The 23,316-nt window shown below is 43.8% G+C and overlaps 1 protein-coding gene across 1 annotated transcript; it reads right to left on the bottom strand.

The window, feature by feature from the left end:
* Positions 1–974: 974 nt before the first annotated feature.
* On the bottom strand, positions 975–22,571 carry taok1b (TAO kinase 1b). Its single transcript, XM_080483321.1, has 21 exons — positions 22,164–22,571; positions 12,757–13,015; positions 12,457–12,528; positions 11,725–11,826; positions 11,600–11,645; positions 11,391–11,487; positions 10,953–11,066; positions 10,026–10,117; positions 8,985–9,078; positions 8,514–8,595; positions 7,613–7,780; positions 7,191–7,397; positions 6,832–6,966; positions 6,402–6,638; positions 5,827–5,955; positions 5,638–5,721; positions 5,411–5,530; positions 5,085–5,324; positions 4,795–5,007; positions 4,196–4,378; positions 975–3,600 (listed from the first exon to the last, which is right to left on the bottom strand). Exons 2-21 carry the CDS (start codon positions 12,886–12,888, stop codon positions 3,097–3,099), a joined length of 3,051 nt encoding a protein of 1,016 aa, XP_080339447.1. The 5' UTR covers positions 12,889–13,015; positions 22,164–22,571; the 3' UTR covers positions 975–3,096.
* Between the last annotated feature and the right edge of the window lie 745 nt (positions 22,572–23,316).

Consider the following 23,316-nt stretch of genomic DNA (forward strand, 5'->3'; position numbering starts at 1 on the left):
GATTTTTTATCCAGTAGCCCTCTTCCAACAAAAAATAGTAATTACAAACAAAATATTACATTTATCCCCTAAACTTTGCTTCTGAATTTCTTTTATACATTTTAAATCACTTTGTCATTTGTAAGGAATATCTTTTCTCTTCTGCTATGAGACATTCAGCTTTCTTTCTTCTTCTTTTTTTTGCACAATCTATACAATTTAATACAGTTTAATACAGATCTCAGGGAGAATAAAACAGCAAGATCCATCAAATGACAGGAGGGATAAAAGGAATACTGATAAACAGACTGTACAGAGACGTAACCCTGCCTCCCGCCTACTTTCAGCCAATGGCAGCCGCCCCTCAGAGGGTGGAGGGAGGGGAGGAGGGAGGGGAGGGGGGGGGATCACAGTAGACTCTTTCATCTGGTCAGTCACTTGTGCAATCAGTGCAACCGAGCCAGTTCAGAGTGACCAAGGTCTAAAAAGCTCCGCTCTGCCCCGACCGCCTCGTAAACACAAGAGAGGGGCTCGCCAGTCCCGCTTTGGCCCTCTGCAGACGACACGTGAGAAATAAAACTGCTTCTGGCATTAAAAACACGAAAGAAAGTGGGATAAAAGTCTGCCGGTTCCACGCCGCGCCGGCTTTCTGGGTTTCGGTTTGTCGTTTTCAGATCTGAGAGGAAGGGGAAAAAAATAATAAAATAAAATGTGCGGGATGGTGGGAGTTTCTTTAAAGGCAAATAAATTAAGTGCAGCGTGGAAAATGCTTCTGGTGAAGTCAGACGTAAAGTCGGTGCTTGTTACACAGGTGGTGTACGCCATGCGATGGAGTCTGAAGGTGTGTGGACACCTAAAGATTTCTCAAACGACTAAGGTGGACAGATTTCCACTGGCTTGTGCAAGAATTTCAGATTTCAGGTCACAGAGTGCACCAGCTAGTGTTTCAGCAGTCTTAGAATTCTTCTTTTTTTATTTTTAATTTTTTAAAGATTTTTGTCTCTTTAATTCAAGCCCGAGACTCTTCTAAACTCCTGAAGATCCCACTCAGACAGGCCAAGTCTTCTCTACCGAGTACGATAATGTCAGTAACATGTGGCGCAACGCCAACGCAGGAGGCTGCATCTAGCTAAATTTCAAATTATGTGCAAAATCATCCTCATACGCTATCGCACAGAGCTGTTGCCTGTAATCTGAGGCAATCCGACCTAAAGGTGTGTCGCTCACGACAGAATATCTGGAACACGTTTCACAACAGTGAAACCTCGGCGGCTGGAAAAATCGATGGCTCGCTCTAAACGCCGGACCATTGTGCCTGCAAGTTAATTTGTCTTTGATCAGATTTCCATGAATTCAAAATATACAATATTAACACGTTTCCTGTACATTCCACCTCTGAGAATCAGAATGCATATAATCTCCTCATTTCACATAAGACTCAACTCTTATCTTCTCTATATAACCCCTCCGTTTTCTCTCAATATAGATTTATAGAATAATGCACATCTCTCGTTCCTCCACTTGAAAGAGCTGTTTGCAGATGAAGATCGGGGGAGGGGGGGGTGTCGACCACCAAAGGCTCGGAGGGGGGTGAGACAGAGCGGGGTGTCACACTGGGGGAAGGTTGCAGGGGCATGGCAGCGGAGATCACAGCATCACCACCCATCCATCCGCCCACTGAGACATTCAGCAGTCACCAACCAGCAGAGGGCGCTGCGGCTCCTCCGTCTGGCCTCATTCATTTCAGGGCTTTTCAAAACGTTTTCTTTTGATAAAAATCAGTTTTTTTTGTTTTCTCTCTTTCTTTTGGGCAGATGTGACGATCAAGTGGCTTAAACAGAAAAGCTTCAAATAATTTTTCGGATTTTAATTTTGCTCGGAGCCGAGTGCTTCGCTCACTTACATCCGACTCAGCTTGCAGGTGTGCCATTATTTTCAAAAATTTCTCAGTTTTTCTCTTTTTACACTTCCGACTCGACTTTCACTGTACATGCATTTATTAGCAAAGTTAACATACACTTTTAACATGTGCGTGTGTGTGCGTGTGTGTGTGCGTGTGTGTGTGTGTGTGTAGGCTCGTGCCAGAGTCAGGGCCGCCTGCGGCGAGGCTCTGCTCGGTGTCAGGCGTGGTTCGGGCGGTCGTGCAGCGTTTTCGCTGCAGACTTGAAGCTTAAGAAACTGTTGGGAGTTGAGGTTAGGTGCTGCTGAAGAACCCATCCCTGTCACGAGGGCTGAGGCTGCGGGATCCCCCACGCTCCACCGTCGGGAGAGTGAAGGACCGAGGTCTGCAGAAACCCAGGAGAGCGAGACGACGGCGGCGGCGAGCTTTCTCTTCTCTGGTGTGGCAACACATGCACCTACATCTACTTGGCCGTTAACTAAACTCAAACTGCACTTTTCTGGCACTATTTTGGCATGAATATTTATAATAAACCCTCCGCCTTTGGCATCTCAGCAGCTTTGCCTTAAGTCCTCACAGAAATATGTAGCTTTGTGTTTTGCTTAATCAATCTCATAGTTTAGATTTTGGCCACATGTTGTTGTAGTGGTTAAAACTCTGGTGTCTGGTTTCCTCACACAGTGCGTGTTTGAGGTGAACTGACCGACTAGTGACTCTTACGCAGTCAGATGCATATATTCATTGACCCACGATGCTGGTTCTAACTTACAAACAACCTTCTTTCTCTTTTGGCTTCATCTGTATTTAACTCTCCTCTCCTCTTCTCATTTCCCTGCAACTGCACATCAACAATAATCTCATTCAGTGTTCTCAGCGGGAACACGCACACGGACACATATGTAAATGTCTTCTTAAAAGCTGCACACAGCTTTTTTTTTTTTTTTTTTCAAAATGCACCCAACTGCGTGACCACGGCAGCTTTAAGCCAGTGTGTGAAACGACACACTGCTAACAAGTCCCTCCGCAGCACACGAGGTGAATGTTCTACTCAGTCTATGGCAGCAGAGACTAACATGAGGTCAGATATGACACTATAGCGTGGCGGCTCGGCTGCGTCCGACTCTTCTGGGTTTCCACAGACTGACGAGAGCAGCGGTGACGGGGAAGGATCGGGGTTACATAAACCCACGGCTGTGTGTAAAACGTGTGTGCGATCATTAGGTGTACGACAGGTGGGATCCGTTGGAGATCTGAGAGGTGATGCTGGCGCTCCTGCTCATGCCCTGTTCACTCCTCCCCCCAGATGACGTCCTCCTCATAGCCTGCGGGCTGTTCCTCACCGCCCCTGCGCCTCCCTGGCTGCTCCTCTGACTCCCCCCTCCCGGATGGTGGAGGCTCCAGGGAGGCGGGCCGCCGGCCAACATGGGGTGGCCCCAAGGCTGCTGCGAGCTGGAGCCGCCCTGGTGGTGGTGGCTGCTGTGCTGGCCGCTCCCTCCGCCTCCTCCGGGCCAGTGGCCTCCCCCCTGAGCCCCCTGGCCTCCGCCGCCCCCTCCCCCCCAGCCTCCCTGGGAGTCGGGAGCCAGGTTGGTGAGCACCATGTTGCTGAAGCCCAGCCGCATGGACTCCGAGTCGAAGGCCTCGATCTCCCGGGCCTGGCGCTCCAGCAGAGAGCGGATCCGCTCCAGTCGTTCGTTCTGCAGGGAAAGCATCTCCTCCTCGATCTGCGGAGAGAAAGAAACACAACAAACACATCATTTCACAATACGAGAGGGGCGATGCGGCTCTGAATCAATTTCCACGGGCTTGGAGGATGGTAACACTAATGTTTCAGTCTCAAACAAAAATAAGTCCATTGGAATATTTTCAGTCCAGAAAAGAAGAATCAATATCAGGTTTAATAAATACATCGACGCTACTCCTTAATACTGAATATACTGAAGTTTTGACACCATTACACGTTTCATGATCACATTTATCCTGGCATCCTGCATCATGGTGAAAGCTGACGTTAATGTTATGAAGTTGATAAATATGCCATTTTTTGCGCAACTTAAATAGGATGTACCCCCACAACTTGGTCTTGATATTTTTTGACTGAGTTGTTGCGATTGTGTTTTTTGGCTGATTCACAGCTGGCTGATTCACAGTTGTTTTTAGCGTTTATTGATGAGCACTGTTACTGCCAAATGAAGCCATAATGAAATATTAGATAAAGAATAAACACCCGTTACTGAAAGGGACATCAATTTGCAAAATTCACGCAGAAAAACACTTAAAGAGAGGACTGTCACTCCGCGATATCGCAACAGATTTTACCTTCTGCTCCAGCAGAGCCCTCCGCAGTGAGACCCTCTGCTCCAGCTCCCTCCTCTCCTTGTCGTGCTGTGCGTCGGTCTGCATCTTGATCTTACTCTGGTAGGCGTTGAGTAGCTCGAGTTCCTGCTGCAGCTGCATCCTCAGAACCTGACACTCGCCCTCCTGAGCCTCGTCTAACCGCAACTGAAGGACGGCGAATGAGAGGGAGACAATAAACACACCTGCCCAGCTTCATGAGGTCAACAACAGTTTTCAAAATATTAGTCACCGAGGCAAAATGCAACTTTACTGAATCAATGTGATTTATTTGGGTTACAATGTTTTACACAGTTCTTGAAGAACTTTTAACTTTGTCTTTTGGGGTTTTTGTAAGTTGGACATTCTCTTCTTTATTCCTAAGAATATATAGTTTAAGCATAAACAAATCACTGGCTTCAGACTATTCCCTTCTCTTGTTCATTTAATAAGATCAGTATTTGTTGGTGTTTGTTTTTTCTATGTGTTGAATTATGACCAGAAATAAACCATTAATTCATTCAAAATTGGTAGATATTATTTATGTTTACTGAACATTTGATCCCTCTCCTTCAGACACTCACAGCCTGTGTGGAGAGCATTTCATTGATGGAGTGGTCGTACTGCTCGGCCAGAATGGCCAGCTTCCGGGTCTGCTCCTCCTTCAGCCTCTTGAGCACGGCCTTGTGGTCGGACTTGGGCGTCGTCTCCAGCAGATGGTTCCTGAGGGCCTTGTACTGCCTGGTCTGGGTTTTACACGTCTCCTGGAACTGCTTCTTGATCTGAAGCTCCTTGGACTGGAAGAGGGAATCATGAGTGAGGATACTGTGGTGGAGAACAGCTTGGGGGGAGAGAGCTGAATCTGTCCGTGTACCTTGAGGCTTTTGGGCTGCAGTCGAACTTCCATGACGTGCTTCCGCCTCAGCTCCCGCTCCCTCCTCTTGTTGTATTCCAGCTGGTTGGTGAGCTCGGTCTGGTGTTGGGTTCGGATCAGCTCTGCTCGGGCTTTCTGGATCGTTCCTAGATGCCTGAACTCCAGCTCCTGCATCGACTCGTGATGCCTCAGCAGCATGGCGTGCTCCAGGTCTTTCTGAGTTTGCCGCTTGTTCAGCTCCTGAAAACGCAAATGAGCTGAATGAATCACGCACACACACACGGCATCGACACAGAAAGCGTGGCTCTCCCCGAGCGTGTGCGTACCTCTCGGGCCAGATCCTGCTCCACGTTGTGCCTTGCGATGAGAATCCTGCGTTTGAAGCGCCGACACTCCAGCTCCAGGTACTGCCTCTGTCTTCTCAGCAGGTTGGCCTCCTCCTCCGCCTGGAAATGGACACGTGACATCAATACATTGTACAACTCACGTGTACATTTTTCAACTTTTAGAAAAATAAAATGCACATTATAAACAATACACAATAAACCCTCACCTGGAAGTGTTGGATATTCTCTTTCTGCTTTGAGAGCCACTCCTGCTTTTCTTTCTTGGGAGTCGATTGGTTCTCACTCAGCTCCTGAAGCAAACACGTTAATCAGAGAAGTACAATCATACACATATGTGACATTCTGCATAATGACATAACAGGCTTTTTTTGGGGGGGGGGTTAAATGTGAGCTACCTCTTTAAGCTGCTCTTTGCGTAGTTTGTACTCCCGCTTCTGAGACTCCAAGAAGCTGCTGAGCTCCTTCTTCTGCTGAACCTGAATGTGCTGCTGAAACTTCTTCTCGTCGTTGTTAAACGTCTTCAGCTGAAGTGAACAAAAACATTTTTCAAGACTTGAAATGAAACTTGTTTTAATGACACGAAGAAGTAATGTTTCATTTATAGCAGAGGCATCGAATTCTGGTCTGAAGGGGTTACAGTCCTCCGTGTTTCTGACCAGAAGTATCATGAAATCTGTACACTCAGGGTTTGAATTTATTGCTTAAGTAATTTCACAAAGAAAAAGGGAAAGCTGGCTTTCACTGCAGCATCTCGCGACAATCTGCTGTTCGGATCAGGATATCAGTGTTGTTCTGGTTGTCATCATACTCAACATGTATTACACCCCTGTTGAAGTGTGTCATCGTCGGGCTGTCGACGGAGCGGGTGATGACTTATTTATCAGAATCCAGTGTGCTAAAGCAGAAACACCTTGAAAACATGTAGGACCCAGATTAAACACTCCAGAGTTAGAATCTTTTGTCTACATACATCCTTCTCTAGGGCCGCTTGGTGTTTTTTGAGCAGCTTCTCCATCTCCTGGGTGAAGTTGTTCCTCTGACTCTCCAGCTCTTTGTCCAGCCTGAGCCTGTGCTCGTCCATCTCCCCTTTCAGCTTGTTCTCCAGGGCCATCAGGTGCTTCTGGTGCTGCCGTCTCATGCGTTTGTATCCCGACATCTGTTCCCTCAGCTCCGAGTCCTGCTCGTGTTCTTGCATCTCGCGGGTAACCTACAAGGCGGGGACAGGGGAGAAAAATCAGTCCTCTTCAAACTCAACGCAAGTGCGCAGCTTTAAGAGAAGCGTGTTAAGGGTTTGGTACTTGTGGAATGTTTGATTTAGTCTTTTTAAATAGACCTGTCCCTTTATATAACCATCATTAAATAAAATAAGAGAGCTGCACAGAAGAGTGAAGTCTTCTCACTAGTGACGCTGTGCGTATGGTGGCAAAGTGCTCTCGGTTGCGGTAGTGCTTCCTCGGGGCCTGAGCTGGTGTTGCCTGCGGCTCGGTGGGCTGGCTGCTGGCTGCCTGCTCCCCAGAGAAACTCTCCTCCTCCTCCTGGGAAGGGAAGAGCAACATTAGTGACAAATTGGTTTTGCAAGAGTAAATAACACCAGACACTGCAGGCTGGGAAATGTTGGGCGTGAATAACAAAACAGGACGGAGAATAACAACGTTGGATAGCCGTCGACACCATAAAAACATCAACATCAGCTTTTCGTGTTCGTCTGGATCTGTGAAAAAGTCTGTGAGACACAGTGCGTCGGTGTCGGGTCACCCACCGGTTTGAGGTGTATGACAGAGCTGTTGGACATGACCGTGTGGTCTCCGTCCATCAGCTCCAGCTCGCTGCGGCTGTCCTGCGCTGCTTCGTTCAGACTGTTGACGGAGCTGCTCTGGGAGCTGGCACTGATGGACATGCTGGGGATGGACTGGTTACTGCCCACGCTGTTCACCGTTCCCGTCCGGCCTCCGCCCGGCTCCAGGTCCTGCAGACCGAGTGAGAACAGCGCAGAGAGAGAGGAGAAAAAGACCAAGAGACACAGAGGACACACACACAGAGACATGCATACAAAGCAATGCATGCTCAGGTTAATTTCTCCATGTGATAGGATGTCACAGAAGTGGATGATTTATGTCTTTGCCCACCGCAAATCTTAATCCATCAATGTTCAAGTAGCTCAAGTTTTAATCGTCTACAAACCTCGTCTGCATCGGGCGCTTCTGTTGTGGGTCCGTTGTGGGCCTCCTGGAGGAGGATCTTCTTCATTTTGCGGTACTGCAGGTTGTCCAGCTCTCGCACCGCATCCTTGGTTCTCTGAATGAGGTCCATCAGCACCGAGTCTGGACGTTCACGTTGCAAAAACGCATGCTGGAGGAAGATGTGATGAGGGAGAAGACACAGAACAACATTATTAATAAAAAAAGTCAGAAGAAGAAGGAATCACATCATTTACAACTGTTACCAAACTCAACTGGTTTTTCAGAAACATCATTTAGACTCGCCAAGATGGGAGAAGACATACCAAAATGCCTGAAAGCTCATTAGCACAACAAGTGACTCTGTTTTTGTGAAGAAAATATGCTGGTGGGTAGATGTATAATACAAAGAGAGAAAGAAAGTCAGAACTCCAAATTGCAGGAGGTCACATGCAAGAAACATTGGTAGCATTTTTCAATTTAGTTAAGGTTAGTACCACTTTGAAATTTAACATTTAAAGAAGACAGACAACAGTGTGTCGTGCGTCCATACCCTGAGGACAACTTCCATTAGCAGCAGTGAGTCCATTAGCGGGCTAAGTGACAGCTGCTCAGTTACTTAACAATGGATGTACAAGTCACATCTCTAAAGTAATTACATCTCTGTTCCTCCTACAAAACCAAGCGGTGGGTGTATGTGTGTGTGTGTGTGTGTGTGTGTGTGTGTGTGTGTCAATCCGGAAGTAGAGGATTAGTGAATCAAAATAGAAGCTTATAGGGGGAAAGAACAGAGTGCAAACATCAGAGAGAGAGGTTTATCATCAGAGAGCTCGTCAGTCTCCCACCTTAACACACTGACCCGGCGCTCTGTTTCTCTGTGTGTGTGTGTGTGTGTGTACACTTACACCCAACATGTCGTCAGAGTGTGGTCTGTCCTGGGGGATTTTTTGAAGGCAAGAATCGATAAAGTTTCTAAAGTAGTCCGACCTGGAGGAGAGACGACGACATGGAGGTTGAGAACAAAATCACAAAATATAAAACATAAATACAACAACTTTATATCAAAAATGGGAAACACTTTACACGTTAAAAAGAGAAACAATCTGATCAGACGTAACATTTGTTGCCTAAACAGCACTGACCCTTCAAGGCAGAGACTGCACCAGACCTCTGAAAGTGTGCGGTGTTATTTGACACCAGGATGTCAGCAGCGACCTCAATGTGCATCAACAACTCTGTTACCAGTTTGATTTTTCTTCTTTGAACCAATTCTGATAGATACTGACGATGATCATGTAATTGGTTATTCTCCTCCCCTGTCAGGGGTCATAATGTTTTGGCGGACTGGTGTGTAAGCAGTGTGTGTGCCACCTCACCATTCACTGGATTGCAGCGTGGGGCTTTCATTCTGCGCTATGTGGTATAAGGCACTCATTGCATTCATATTAAACAAGGGAGGCTTCCTCTCCGCTGAAACACAAACACAAAGTTTACACTCATTCTGATTCAACTCACTGGGAAAAGAAAAAAACCTGAAGCATGATTTTCTCAACCACTCAGCAAAAAGCAAAAACACGGAACAATTTTTAATGGGGAAACATGAAATTCTGTCGAATTAAATAAACAAAAATCAATGAACGCCAATCATATATTATTCATTAATATAGTTAGACTCAGTATAGTCACAGGTGTTTATATTGTCATCTACAGCGGTTGTTTCAAACATAAGGACTGGGGGCCAAAACTGGCCCGCAAGAGGCTCCAAGAAAACATTGATTTATTTTTAACAAATTTAGCAGACACAACGTAGTAAAAATATGGATAATGTAACAGCTATAGGAGATCTTTCTTTGGACATTTCTCTGCATTTTGTTAAAATTGTCTTTATATTGAGATAGTTGTCTTTTTCGGCCGTTATTGTTTGGTTTTACAACAATATATATATATATATATATATATATATATATATATATATATATATATATATATATATATTCTGCGCCACAACAACAAAAAATGTCAAATTCAAATGTTATTATGGCACTAATTTACCAGTCAGGCCCACTCAAGATGAAATTACCGTCTGTGGCCCTTGAACGGAAATGTGTTTGACATCCCTGATATAGTCTTTGTATTTTAAAGGCAAGCATATGAAGACAAACTTGGTCTTTGAAGCTTAAACGTTCATATTTCATAAAGCTTTTAGGAAAATGTGATGTTATTTCATATAGATTTTATTCACTTACCTATTTTATTCCACTGTATATGCCATATTTTAAGTACAAATAATCCCTATCTACTTCAGTAATGTGATTTTATCCATTTTTGTGAATTTTTTAATAAGCGCAGAGACAAATTAGCTATTCATGGAAGTTGTTTTTTTTAAGTATACAACATAAATAACCTTTTTTACTCACCTAATTCTATACAAGTGATCCCTAAAGACCAGACATCCACCTTCCCGTCATACTGGCCCTCATCCATAGCTAGAATCACCTCTGGGGCCATCCTGTGGAGGGAGGCAGGGCAGAGATAAAGTGGTTGAGGAAAACAGGAACACAGTAATAAGTCTGAAAACTAATATCTAAAGGAAAAAGTCTTCCTAAAGCCTTCCTTCTGAGATGAAAAGGCGCAGCGGAATAAATGAGCGCTTTTAATTTTTTAGCAGCTTAAATATTGGATGTGAACTCGCCGACCCCAGTAGCCTCATTCCTAATTCTTCTGTCATCTCACAAGATAAATTGTGATTGATTGTGTAATACTGAACTAAATATTGTGTTGAATAATGTAACGCGCCTCCAACTGCACCCATCCTCCATTTTCTTCCCCCCCTCCAGATATAACGAACCACACAATGTCTCTGTCCTGTGTGCATATTGTCCCCGACAGCCCCAGTGGCAAAACATTTGAATATGTCAGCATGCGGCATTGTGTGTGTGTGTGTGTGTGTGTGTGTGCGTGTGTGTGTATAAGCAGATTCAAATGCTTTCACAGTCAAATCCATTTCATCAATCCCGGCTACTATTTGCAGAGACACTCAACTTCTCTTCCACACCAGAACTCGCTCGGTAGTTTTAGGCCCCGTTTCAAGGGAAAACGCATCGTTTTTGCCATTTCAGTTTCAGAATCAGTTTGACGTTTCCATGGCAACGTGAGGAACATGGTGAACAGTAGCAGCGTTTCCGCCGTCTCCATGAGGACGGAGGCCGAACGTTTTCAGAAAGTTGCGTATTCAGTGGCTCCAAGCACCATTATCGTTTAAACGGGCGTCCAAAACGCTGCGAAGGTTTTGTGTTTTCACTTGAATACGCCGTCGGGTCGAAATGCTTTGCGTCAGGACTCACCAATATGGCGTTCCCACAAATGAGTTGGCAGGTGAGGCGATGGAGGCAGAGCCGAAGTCTGCCAGTTTGACCAGTCCCGGCTCAGTTAGCAGGACATTGCCTGCCTTTACATCCCTGAGAGAACAAAAATGTAAAAAATTTAAATGTACATTACAGACCAGGATAATACTGTGGTGATCCTATAGGTGCAGGAGTTAATCTTTCCCATAATTCAATTCAGTGAAACTTGCAAATTAGATGTTTTATGCAAACTAAAATAGTCTTTTTTCCTTTTAAGTCATGAAAATCAAAAATACAGGATTATAGACATGAAACTGTTTTATAAGATCTATCTTAAAAACAGGAAGCAATAATAATCACAAATAAATAATATACAGTTTAATTTTGAGATCAACTTGTAGATGCTTGAATAAGAGAATAGGATGGATTATAGTTCACCTGTGGATCATGTTGTGGGAGTGGAGGTAGGCCAGCCCCTGCAGAGCACCATGTGTGATGGCAGCGATCTCCACCTCTTGTAGAGGCTTTTTATGAACTGCAGGAGTGAAACAATCAGCATCAGCTCATAAAAACCGCATAAACATGCACGCGTGTTGTTCAGTGAGCTCGGTCGACGATCGTGAGTGATTTGGGGTTTCACTGCTCACCTTCTAGCAGGTCGGAGGCTGAACCCAGACAGTACTCCATCACCAGCTGAAAACCAGGAGGAATGTTAAATTAACTCACTAACCGTATAGATGAACGGATGCAACCATGAAAACACGGCGCTTACCCATGCTGTGTGCTCACGGAGGTAACAACCTTTGTACTCTATACTGTTGGGGTGGCGGATCCTCTGCAGGAACTTCACCTCCTTCTTAATGTCCTGCCATTTCTGTTGGGGAGAGAAGGAACGAGTGACGCTCTGATCACACCTGAGGTGACGGCGTGTGTGAGTGTGTATGTCTGTGCACACTTTCAAATGCAAGCAGGAGGAAGGTGGTTGTCGTCTAATCTGATTATAGCTAATCCGAAATGATCAGCGGCGCAAACAGGGAAAACAACGCCGGGACAACAACTGAGAAAGTCAGAAAATTGTGAAATTGAGTGTCACAAAAAGGACTCAACATGAATATCATAGTACCACAGAGCTCTAAACAGCTTTTTAATGACGAGAAATACATTAAAAAAAGACATTAACCAACATCTATTTAAAGCTTTGTTGCTTTCCACTTTTCTATAGCAGCTTCTTAGTTTGTTGTGGACAATGGTTCATGATTTTCCATTATAATGTCACTTTAGAGTGTAAATTGCTTCTAATATGTAAACCTTTGTGCATTTCATCCAACGGTGGTTTCTTTCTTGCTGGTGTGCAGCTGATTCATCTCAAAACTGTCCAAAAGACACTCAAAAAGTTGTCTTACATGTTGACTCTGATGTATCAGACATATTTTGAAACATTTCTACATGCAAGGATAGTTTATGATCAAGTTGTTATGTGTTATACAAACCCAATCTATCTCACCTCATTAGACTGTTTGCCACTATAGGACATCTTTTTAATTGCCACCACCTCATTTGTGCGCACATCCCGTGCCTGGGAAACACAGATTGCACAGTTAATACACAGTTCATTCTCACCATACAGAGTAACTTTTCTTCATTAACTATTTCTTATGATTCTGAGGACAAAGTGTGAAGTGCTAGTTACTTGGTAACTACTGAAACACACAATTCTGGATCAGCAATGATCTGTGTCTGAGTCCACATTTTCTAACGTGTTCAACTTAATGAGCTCAAGTAGGTGAAGACGGAGTTGGCGTACAAAGTAGACGGCGCCAAAGCTGCCATGGCCGATCTCGCGGAGGTCAGAGAAAAGCTTCTCTGGGTCTTCTTTGAAGAAAAGCTCAGCCACCTCCGGATCTTTTAGGCTCCCCGCCCGTACAGAGGAGGGCATCCTGGTTAAAGTAGTCCCTGATCACCCACGCGAAGGGGACGGGACTATCTGGGTGCTGAGCTGTGCCGACGCAGCTGACGATTCATCTGCGGCAATGGGCGAGTCTGAGGAAGCAGCACATGGACACCTAGGGGAGGAGAAGAGAGAAAAGGAAGAGGTGTGAGTAGCGGTCAGGTCAAACACAATGATTCTGAACAGGTGAGAGGAGCTGGCAGAAAATCTGAGCAAAACGTTTCGAGCTGAAACTGAGGCTTTAATCCGCACCAATGGCCCAGAGTCTCTCTTACAAGTCAATTTGTAGTCAATTGGTGTTAACCACAACATTTGACTACATTTAAATCCAACCGTCTTCTACACCGGCTTTATCCCGAGGGTGGATATGAGTGTCGGAGCCTGATCCAGACGGGGTTAATGTTAGGGGAGTAACCTAACCCTCCGGACACAGGGGAGACTCTAATCTACTTTGGTCTCCTCCATGGGGTGCCTCTCCCACCCGCTTTGCATGGGACATTTATTTGCGTTATTGCATTTTTTGCAATTTATTCAGAAACGGTTAAAGATACACAAAGCATACAGCATAGCAGAAACATCCTTAAAAAGCTGCATGTTTTGATATTCGAATGGTTCAAATCAGTCAAAGATTGTAGGAGGAGAAGCGCAGTACGGAAGAAGTCAGAATGACAAAAATAAAGGTATGGATCACAAATGACAGCATTCACACATTAACAAAGTTCCTGTTCGGATTTCAAAATCTCTCCAAAACCAGTCTAATGAAGATGATAAAAACAATCCAAATCGTCTTAGAATTGTATTCGCTGTGACATTGATACATCAGTAAGTCGGCGATGACAACAGACAAATGCATGTAAATAGTAAATGGATTTCACTTATCATTTTTCACCGCTTGGGCAATCCTCAAATCGCTATACAGTGTTAATCACATTCACACATAAGCTATTTGGGATTCAGTGTCTTGCTCAAGGACACTTTGACATGTGGGCATGGGGGGGGGGGAATCAAACCTGCAATCTTCCGACTGAGAAACAAAGTTACCCAAGAACAGTAACTTTAAACTGAAGGCGCTAGAGACCAATGTCATCACATTCCTGACAAAGTCAAATCATCGCAGGCCGTCTGCGGTCGCAACACTGTGACACAACATCCAGAAGCTCCATTTCCACTGTAACATACGAGACGACAGATGTTAAGTCACAATAGATGTTGTCACGGTCGCCTGCGTTTCATCTGAGAAAACCAAAATCTGTATGTGAAGCATTACACACATGGAAATCCACTGATGTCTCACATTACTTTGTGAGGTGAAAAAACTTGTCTAAAGGTCTTTCGTTTAATATCCTTATTGAATACAACTAATTCACAAATGAGTTCCTGAAATAGCAAAAGTCAGACGAAAAGCACCTTTCTGCAGTGAATCTGTAGAAAGTTTCTTCAGAAAGGTCAGGAGCTCCTCTGGTTCTTTAAACTGGGATTTTGGCCAATGCTCACGTCTCCAGGTGCAGACGCCGTGATACTTGCCGAGTCATCACAACGCCATCAGTTCAGATCGCTTCAGCAATTATTGCATATCTGTACAAGTGCTGGGGCAACCGGGCAATGTGAATATTCCAGCTCGGGGATTGATTTCACGTCCGCGGCTCTGGAGGCGGCTGGCAGTAATGAGTGGCGAGCTGCACTGGACGATCAATTAGGACGCGGGGTCAAATTTTTACTGTGTACTCCAAAGTGGATGCATCAGTTTTGCTCCAGTTAATACATGTAAAACGTGTGGGGATTGATACTGTGGATGATGTTCTTATTATCCAGGCTTTAAAGCATGTTTTTCCACAAAAATATTCCAAAATCGTTTGCAAGGATCTCCCTATATTTAAAACAGGTCTTCTATTTTCGTGTTTGTAAAAAAAAATGGCTTACAAATAAAGAAAAGACGTATTTGCACTGCATTCACAACAGCCTCAATCAGTTTCCGCTCAAACTTTAGGCAGTTTGGAACAATTTGAAAACCTTAAATCGAGTTACTGGAGCATGTTGCATGTCACAACAACGTTTCAAGTGAAAACACACAGTTTCTATGTTTTCATTTCATTTTGAAAACAATGTCTGTTTAGACAGCAACAGCAAAAATGCTGAAAACCAAGTAGTTTTCACATAGGGCCACTCGTGGGCGCTGTTGTTCAGTTTTGTAATGAAACCACACACACATGCATGCAGAGAACAACTCACTATAAACATTAACAATAGCATGCACATGGACATTCGTATAGCAGCCATTGTTGTCGTTGGCCGTGTGCAGAAGAAGTATTTACCAAGGTAGTGGTGCGCTTGCATGGCAGCAGCATCTCTGCTGGGATGTAGGTGAGCATTTCCAGGAAGTTGTGTTTTCGCCTGTTTACACAATGATGGAGTCGGAGCATTATCAAAAGGTTCCACCTTTGGAGTCAATCTCAAAAAGTTTTCAGTGGCTCTGAGCACCACTGTCGTGTAAACGGACACCCAAAACGCAACAAAAGTTTTGCGTTTTCGCACGACAACATGTTGTAAATGGGCGCAGTGTTGTGACCACTTGTTCAGTCTGTTCTTTTGAGGTGACACTACTCTCAGTGTTTGTTTGATCAGTTTTTTTTTTCCATCCATTGATTCATCACCTTACCCAATACAACCCATCCCAGCTGAGTTTGAAAGAAGAGAAAAATGCACCCCGGACAAGTCACCAGTCCATCAGAGCAATCAATATAAATTTTGTAGAGTTATTTGTGAGCCTCATTCACTTACACTGTCTTCATCACGAGCTCCCCAAGATAGATTTCAACAGCAGTCTCAAGCAGGATGAATTCAGCCTCAAACATTGAGCAGTTACACAGAATTCTGACATGTTTTATGGGCCCGTCACAGAATAGGATGATTTTGTCGTCCACAAACGGCAGGAGTGTCCTGTACACCTTAACAGCAGAGAGATTTCATGAGAGAAATGCAGAGGTCAAAGCTCTGGCTGATGTTAGGACAGCAGCGGCTCTGTCAACCCAGTGAGCCGCCTGCAGTACCAAACCACACTGTTAGCTCACTGTCACAAGGTTTCTCCCACTAAGAAAAGACCCAGCTGACTGTGAAAAAGAGTGAAACTCTTATACTGGCATGCACTCGACACCAGAGGGGCAATGGAAATCATAGACAGATAAAAGCTACAAAAAGAAGAAAAAAAAAAGCTCGTGGTGAGAAACTTAAGTAACACAAACAGAGGTCTGTGTTTTCTGTGTTGGATTTTGGTGAACAGAGAATCATTCACATATTTTTTTTTCTAATTCTTTCATAAGAGTTGTTAGATAATCACTGTAATGCAGATTTCTTGGCTGCAAAATGTGTCCAAACTTTCACTGTTAAAGTCCAAGAGAAGGTCTGCAAATCAGAATTTAGAAGGAAAGTACTTGAATTTGTAACACAATCATGTAGAGCGCCGACTGTCTGCAGGACTGTCCTATATTTACAGTGTATTTTTGAAAGTGTTGGCTTGTGTGGTTTCCCCTCAAACTACTTGAAAAACGCCCAGAAGAATTGAAACTATGCGGTGGACTGCTGTCCAGTCTGACACGTGGGCTCTTTATAAATGTCACCAATCAAGCCGATCAACATTTTTCCAACATCAGCAGACTATAATCTTGACAAGGATACAAGAAAAGGAGTGTCAGGTCAAGTTACAGTGTTTTACAAGACATTTATCAAATGACTAATTGTCATAGTATGATCACTGAGTAACAGTAAGTATGAAAGGAATAAATTCATTATAAATTGACAACAGGCTAATATTTTGGTCAGTTTTGTGTATTTGTACTAAACCCTATTTAACTTGTTCCTGACTGTTTTTTTAAAAAGCAAAACATCTCTTTATAAATGCTTTGCTTGACTTAGCGCACATTGATTTCACTCAGAACTACGACGTGAGGCCATAAAACAAACTGTCAAGGCAGTGAGCTTCTAACCAGTAATATCCATTTACATAATGACCATTTAGTGGCTTTTATAATGTGACTTGGGGTTACATTACACACTTATAACGCCTGTTTTTCCTGATTATTCGGACTGACAGGGTAGTAAAAACTGTCAGTATTTATTTAATTGCATTTCCTAATGATGATAACGTTGTAAAAACTAGCACAGAAGATAGTTTAAAGAAAGATACTGCTACTGTAGCAGAACTTTACAAGGTAAAAAGTGAAGAGATTATTTGAATAGTTCACATTGTAACAGGCCATTTATATTATGTTATATTCAGTAAATCTTTCTGGTTTCGGGGACATGAATCATAAGTAACACAATTAAACAATCCACAATCAGGACGGTGAGGCGTCTTTATCCTGCTCATGATTCAAACACAGGCCATGTAAACAGCAAATGGGATTAATTTCCATTGTCGGGGCTTTGATCACATGTGTGTTACGAATTTTCACAAACTCTTATGAGAAAAATGGCGATAGTAAAGAATGACTGGTTGATGCAGAAGACAACACTGCCACGTCATGCACTGAAGTGGCTCAGATCAAACCCTCAACAAGCAGAAAGTTTCTACAATGTTGTAGTTTCAGAAGAAACCAAAAATAAACTAAAGAAAACACGGCACAAACGGTATTGTTTACGCGCACATGTGCAGAACAACCATTTACTATAACCGTTAAGCACATGTGCAGAAGCAGCATTTTCAAAAAGTTACATTTTCCCCCCCGTTTCCATGAAGTCAGAGCATTTTTGAAAAGTTTCACGTTGGGAGAAGTTTTCAAAAATGTGCCTCGTCAGAGACCAGGAGCACCTATGTCGAGTAAACAGACATCAAGACGCAACAAAGGTTTTCCACTTTCACTTGAAAACGTTGGCGTGTAAACGAGGCATCAATCAGTTTGATAATTTTGGCGCATATAAACCCGCACATCCATCTGATCGCTTCACTCAGTGTAAATGTGAACGGTTGAATCCGATCTCTCCGTGGGAAAGAGCTCAATCAGAGCGACACAAAAGTGGTCGTGTAAATGCAGCTAATGATAGAAATACAAGGAACAGATGAAACATTGGACAAACTTTCACACAGCAATGTTATTGTCTTTGTGCTTCTAAATAAAAATGCTCTTTCTTGCCCCAAACCCCCCCAATTTTCATTTGCGTTAATTTTCAATTAAATTACAGTATTTTCACTAGTTTAATAAATCTTGTGAATCAACCGTGATAAATCAATTTTTTCTCTCATATCTAAATTCTGCTGTGTTGAATTTGGAGAGCATGAACACACAGTTCAGTTCACTCTTGTGGCATGCATATTGTGCATGCTCATATCACGATAACGATACATTTGCAAAATTTTCGGCAACCCGGACTTCCTCCTTTCTGATGAGTCAATGTTCACATCTAGTTGAATAATACTTGAAAAGAAGAACATTAAACGACATTTTTATTACTCCAAACACCATCTCCATCATATTTATAGCCACTTTAGAATTTTGTCAAATGTCTTTTTACCATTTGATTTGCATCAACCGAATTCATTCACACAAAGGCGGACAGTGCTCGGCTCTTCTATTGTACCTGTCCAATACTACATGTACACAGAAAAAAAAAACTAAAATACAATTAGTCAGGTAGTTATCTCCTTCCCTCACAGACTGGGTGAAACAAAACACTGAGTCACAAGACAAAACCTGCAGGAGGCGAACTGGACTGAAAGATGTGTAATTACAAAGAAGAACAGCATGTCCGAGAAAACACACCGAAAGTTGTTTGGCTTTACCGCTTGAGAAAATGGATTCTCTCTTGATGTATTATGTGAATTGATTTCTGCTGCACTGTAGAATCACCAAGGAGCCTAATGAAGAGGCAACCGATACACGAGGCCGAGGAGGGAGAGAGCGAGAGGATAAATAATCAAATACTTTATTGATTGCCACAGTGAATTTCTCCGAGCTGCAGCGGATTAGCCACAGAGGAGATACACTACAACAATTTTTCTGTCTGCTGGTCCAACAAAAAGCAGAAAAACTGAAGACATGATATTACAAAGAATGTCAAAGAGATCCATTACCATCACGTATTGCTAATCGATAACAACTATTCACCTGGCTGCAATTAAAAACCCCTTAAGCTTTAGAGCTGATTGTCCCAAGTTTGATTTAAGCTACTCCCAAACACTGGAAAATGGCAAAGTCTTGAAAAATATGAGCAATTGTATCATTTTCTTCTCGTGCACTGGACTCGGTCAGGCAGTAAACTGAACAGACAGATTCAATCGTGACATATCCAAGATACAGCATTCATGTTTTTCAGCTATTTAGGCCGATTAAAGCTCCACTGTGTGTATTGTGCTGCCAGGACACTGTTATTATGAGAATCATTTTCATTATGTTTCTTACACATCTGAATAAAAAAAACCAAAAAAAACACATGCTTTTAGAGCTATGCATGTTCCATTCAGAGATATGCTTTGTTTTAAAAAGCAAGATGCTAAATGCTGTTTGCTAAATAATTCAAAACGGGCATGCACTTAGGTAATACGACTGATCACGCATCAGTCAGACAGAATTTTACAACACATAGAAGTAGATTTCCCAATGTGTACCTGGAGCAATTATAACAGTACAGCTTCAAAACAACAATATCAGTAAGTCCTTTCCAAACCTAAAGGAGATGCATCTGCTTTTTACAGTTCAGCTGAGCTCAGGGATCATATGCATCACCGGTCTAATCCAAACAAAATGAGAACAGCCTCAGTCAGGGTTGTGAAATACACAAATGTCAAACTGAAGTAACTTACCAGTCATTAGAAGCTTGTGTGTGCTTGAAAGGGGCAACATACTGACTTCATATACTGGATTCCATGCCTATCATTAGTCAGCTTCCCCCCAAAAAACACACACACTGCAGCATCATCGGTGTTTGTTCAGAGAAAATGTTAATTTCATGACCTACATGTGTGCTCCTATTCAAACGGCTTACACACTACATTTCTATCCTCCAAGATGGAGGGTGGGGTGTCCACGCTCCTGTTTCCCGGACTGATTACAGACTGTGGCTTTCACCGAGTGGAGGAAGTGAAAAACTCTCTCGCTGACCCAATGTCAACAATAACACATCCCAAAGCGGTGCTACAGAGAGCTGCAGTGACCAAACACCGAGACGATCTGAACCGTCTCTCACTGAGCTTCACTTACACTCCTCTCCTTGAGATTTAACGTCATGACTTTCTTCAATGTACCAAATTACTTCTGAACAAGAGGCACATGAGGAAAGAAAAAAAAAGAGGCATCGTCCACAACACGTGTGGAAGCACAAACACCAAATCCAATGTCTTACAGAGAGAAATATGGACCTCTGAGTCATCTCAAAGTAAAAATAAAGAATTTGAATGAAGTTGTGTTAAACACCATGGTTGATTTTTTTTTTTTAATTGTGCAGTAAACAACAGATGTACCTTATCACCCCACACCCCCATTTTTCCTCTGCATCCACGACTGACTCATCACATATTGGTGTCCAACTGTTCAGTCCATCTCAAATATCTTTAAATCAAATGTCGATAGTGATGGTTCCTATTAACAGCTCACGTTTTGCTTAGTTCTGTATCACAGAGCTTTATAAATGGTTAAAAACGGGCCCAAACCCTCTGAATGAAGCGACACATGAGAGCAGCACCCCAGTGATGAGTACGCTTTTTGACCTGCCATGTCGCCACAGCTGATCAACACAGCTCAAACCTGAGGATCAGTCTATTGGCTCTCAGCTAAAGATACTTATCAGTGCAGTAAAAGCACCACTGGATATACTTAACATTTATAGCACATACTTCGATTGACTATTAAGTAAAGATAAAGTGGTCAGGTGGCTGATGTTAAACCAGCGTCTGTTCTGCAGAGTCTGACTGCCTCGAGCAACCAGGGCCGGCTTTGCTCCAGTGTCTAATCCATTTTTCCTGGGAGACACTTAAAACCATTATGCAGTCCGTCCGTATTCAGCACCCTCGATATACCACTGGCACACGAGGGAAAACAACTTTGTGAAGGCTTCTCCTGTATCAGGATGATAACAGTCCATAGTAGCTGCGTACCTCTGGTTACCAGGAGCTATAGTCCTTGAAAACTAAGGAAGGGGAGCATGCAGGTACAGAAATGAACATTGGAGATCAGCAAAGGTTACAGAAAGCATACAAAAGCAGGAACTTTCATGGTTTGTACGATAGTCCTGGCTGCATTTATAACATCAACAAGAACATGGATCCTACTCAGACTGCAGTGAATATAGCACATAAGACAAGTCAATATCAGATTTGAAAGATCCCAAAATCAAGTAGTAAAACTTCGGTGACACAATTCTCGTGTCGTGTGCTATTTGAGCATACACAACCCAAGTGTGGCGTTAAATCCTGGCGTGGCTGATCCACTGTGTCATGCATAAGTTAAGCAGCAAAGTCACAGATAAGCCCAGCAGAAGGGGAGCTGGCTGACTGATAGCCGGAGTTACGCAATATCAACACAGAAAAAAAAACAAAAAAAAAACGGAGGAATGCGACTCACGTCAGGGCATAAAAACAGCCGATGGATGCAGCTCACACACAGCATGGAGGCTTTCTGTCAGACCCTGCGAGCTGCTGCTTGTAAACACAATGCCACGGCAATGTGGTGGACAGAGAAAGGAGCTTCACCCAATGTCACCCACCGACACAGCCCGTCCGCACACACTGTGCGACTCACGATGCCCCCCCCCCTCACAGTCGAGCACAAAGTTGCCAAACAGACACCTCGGCTGCCGCGTTTCACTTCGCGGTACAAGCCTCGGGTGGACAACAACAAGAACAGAGGGAGTGGCACACCGCTTGCAACCATAGTTGCATAAAGCGGATTAGCCGGCTAACGTGGCTAGCTTAGGGGAATCTGTGCCCATTATTCACAACAAACAAGCAACTCTGCCGTTACGGCGCTGCTCCACACGGTCAGACCAAACACAGGCGCGACACGTTCAAAACAAACGCCTTAATGCTACAAGTGTGTCACTGGACTATTAAAAAATAAAGAAAGGCTTAGAGGAAACATCGAGCGATCGTGCAAGTTGTGACAGCAACTTTTCGTTAGCTTTCTGAATAGCGTTCAACCTGGCTGCTGCTAGCACGCGAAGCTAAGGAGATGTCGAAATCCAGCCCCGCTGCAGCAGGGGAGGAACGACCCGTTAGTCGTTAGTTTAAAATAATAATAATAAAAAAAAAGGTTGGAGAAAGTTAACCAGTGGCTCACCTGGTCGAAATGGATCCACGCAGGCAGACGAGAGGGCAGGATAATCCCGTCAGTCCAGAAACGCGAAGCGGCGAAATCGCAGAAATCAAAGTGGGACTCCGCTAGCTGGCGAGTTAGCAATGCTAATTCGCTAATCTGAACCGCATAATTGCCCTGCCCCGGATACGGTCTTCAAAGTGCGGGGTGATGGTTGGCTTCAGCCTGAACCGCTTCAGTCATCGGCGCTGGAAGAATCGAGCTGGCCGCTGGCAGGCGGTCACTGTCACAGCGAGCTGGCGGCTAGCAAAGTTTCTCCCCTCGACAGGCAGTTCCCTAAAAATGGCGGCGGAAGAGACTCGCCTGCCTTCCCACCGCCGAGAGAGCCGGGGAGCTGGAGAGTGTCGGGGTTTGACCGAGACGACGGGGCACGAGTGGTCGTGTCGGAGAGCCCTGCTGTCGAGGCGGCGTGGCTGCAGCCTGCGGGGGCAGATGTAGCACCCTCCTCCCCAAACTGACAGTGTGCTGCTGCTGTGACAGGCAGTGGAGGGTGATCAGGTATCACTAATACTTAACATGACCAGGTATCACTAATACTTCACAAGTCCAGGTATCACTGATACTTCACATGTCCAGGTATCACTAATATTTCACATGTCCAGGTATTACTAATGCTTCACATGACCAGGTATCACTAATACTTCACATGACCGGGTATCACTAATACTTCACATGTCCAGGTATTACTAATACTTCACATGTCCAGGTATCACTAATACTTAACATGACCAGGTATCACTGATACTTCACATGTCCAGGTATCACTAATACTTCACATGACCAGGTATCACTGATACTTCACATGTCCAGGTATCACTAATACTTCACATGACCAGGTATCACTGATACTTCAGATGTCCAGGTATCACTAATACTTCACATGACCAGGTATCACTGATACTTCACATGTCCAGGTATCACTAATACTTAACATGACCAGGTATCACTGATACTTCACATGTCCAGGTATCACTAATACTTCACATGACCAGGTATCACTGATACTTCACATGTCCAGGTATCACTAATACTTCACATGACCAGGTATCACTGATACTTCACATGTCCAGGTATCACTAATACTTCACATGACCAGGTATCACTGATACTTCACATG

The sequence above is a fragment of the Lipophrys pholis genome, assembly GCF_963383615.2.
Source record: "Lipophrys pholis genome assembly, chromosome: 16".
NCBI classification, from domain to species: Eukaryota; Metazoa; Chordata; class Actinopteri; order Blenniiformes; family Blenniidae; genus Lipophrys; species Lipophrys pholis.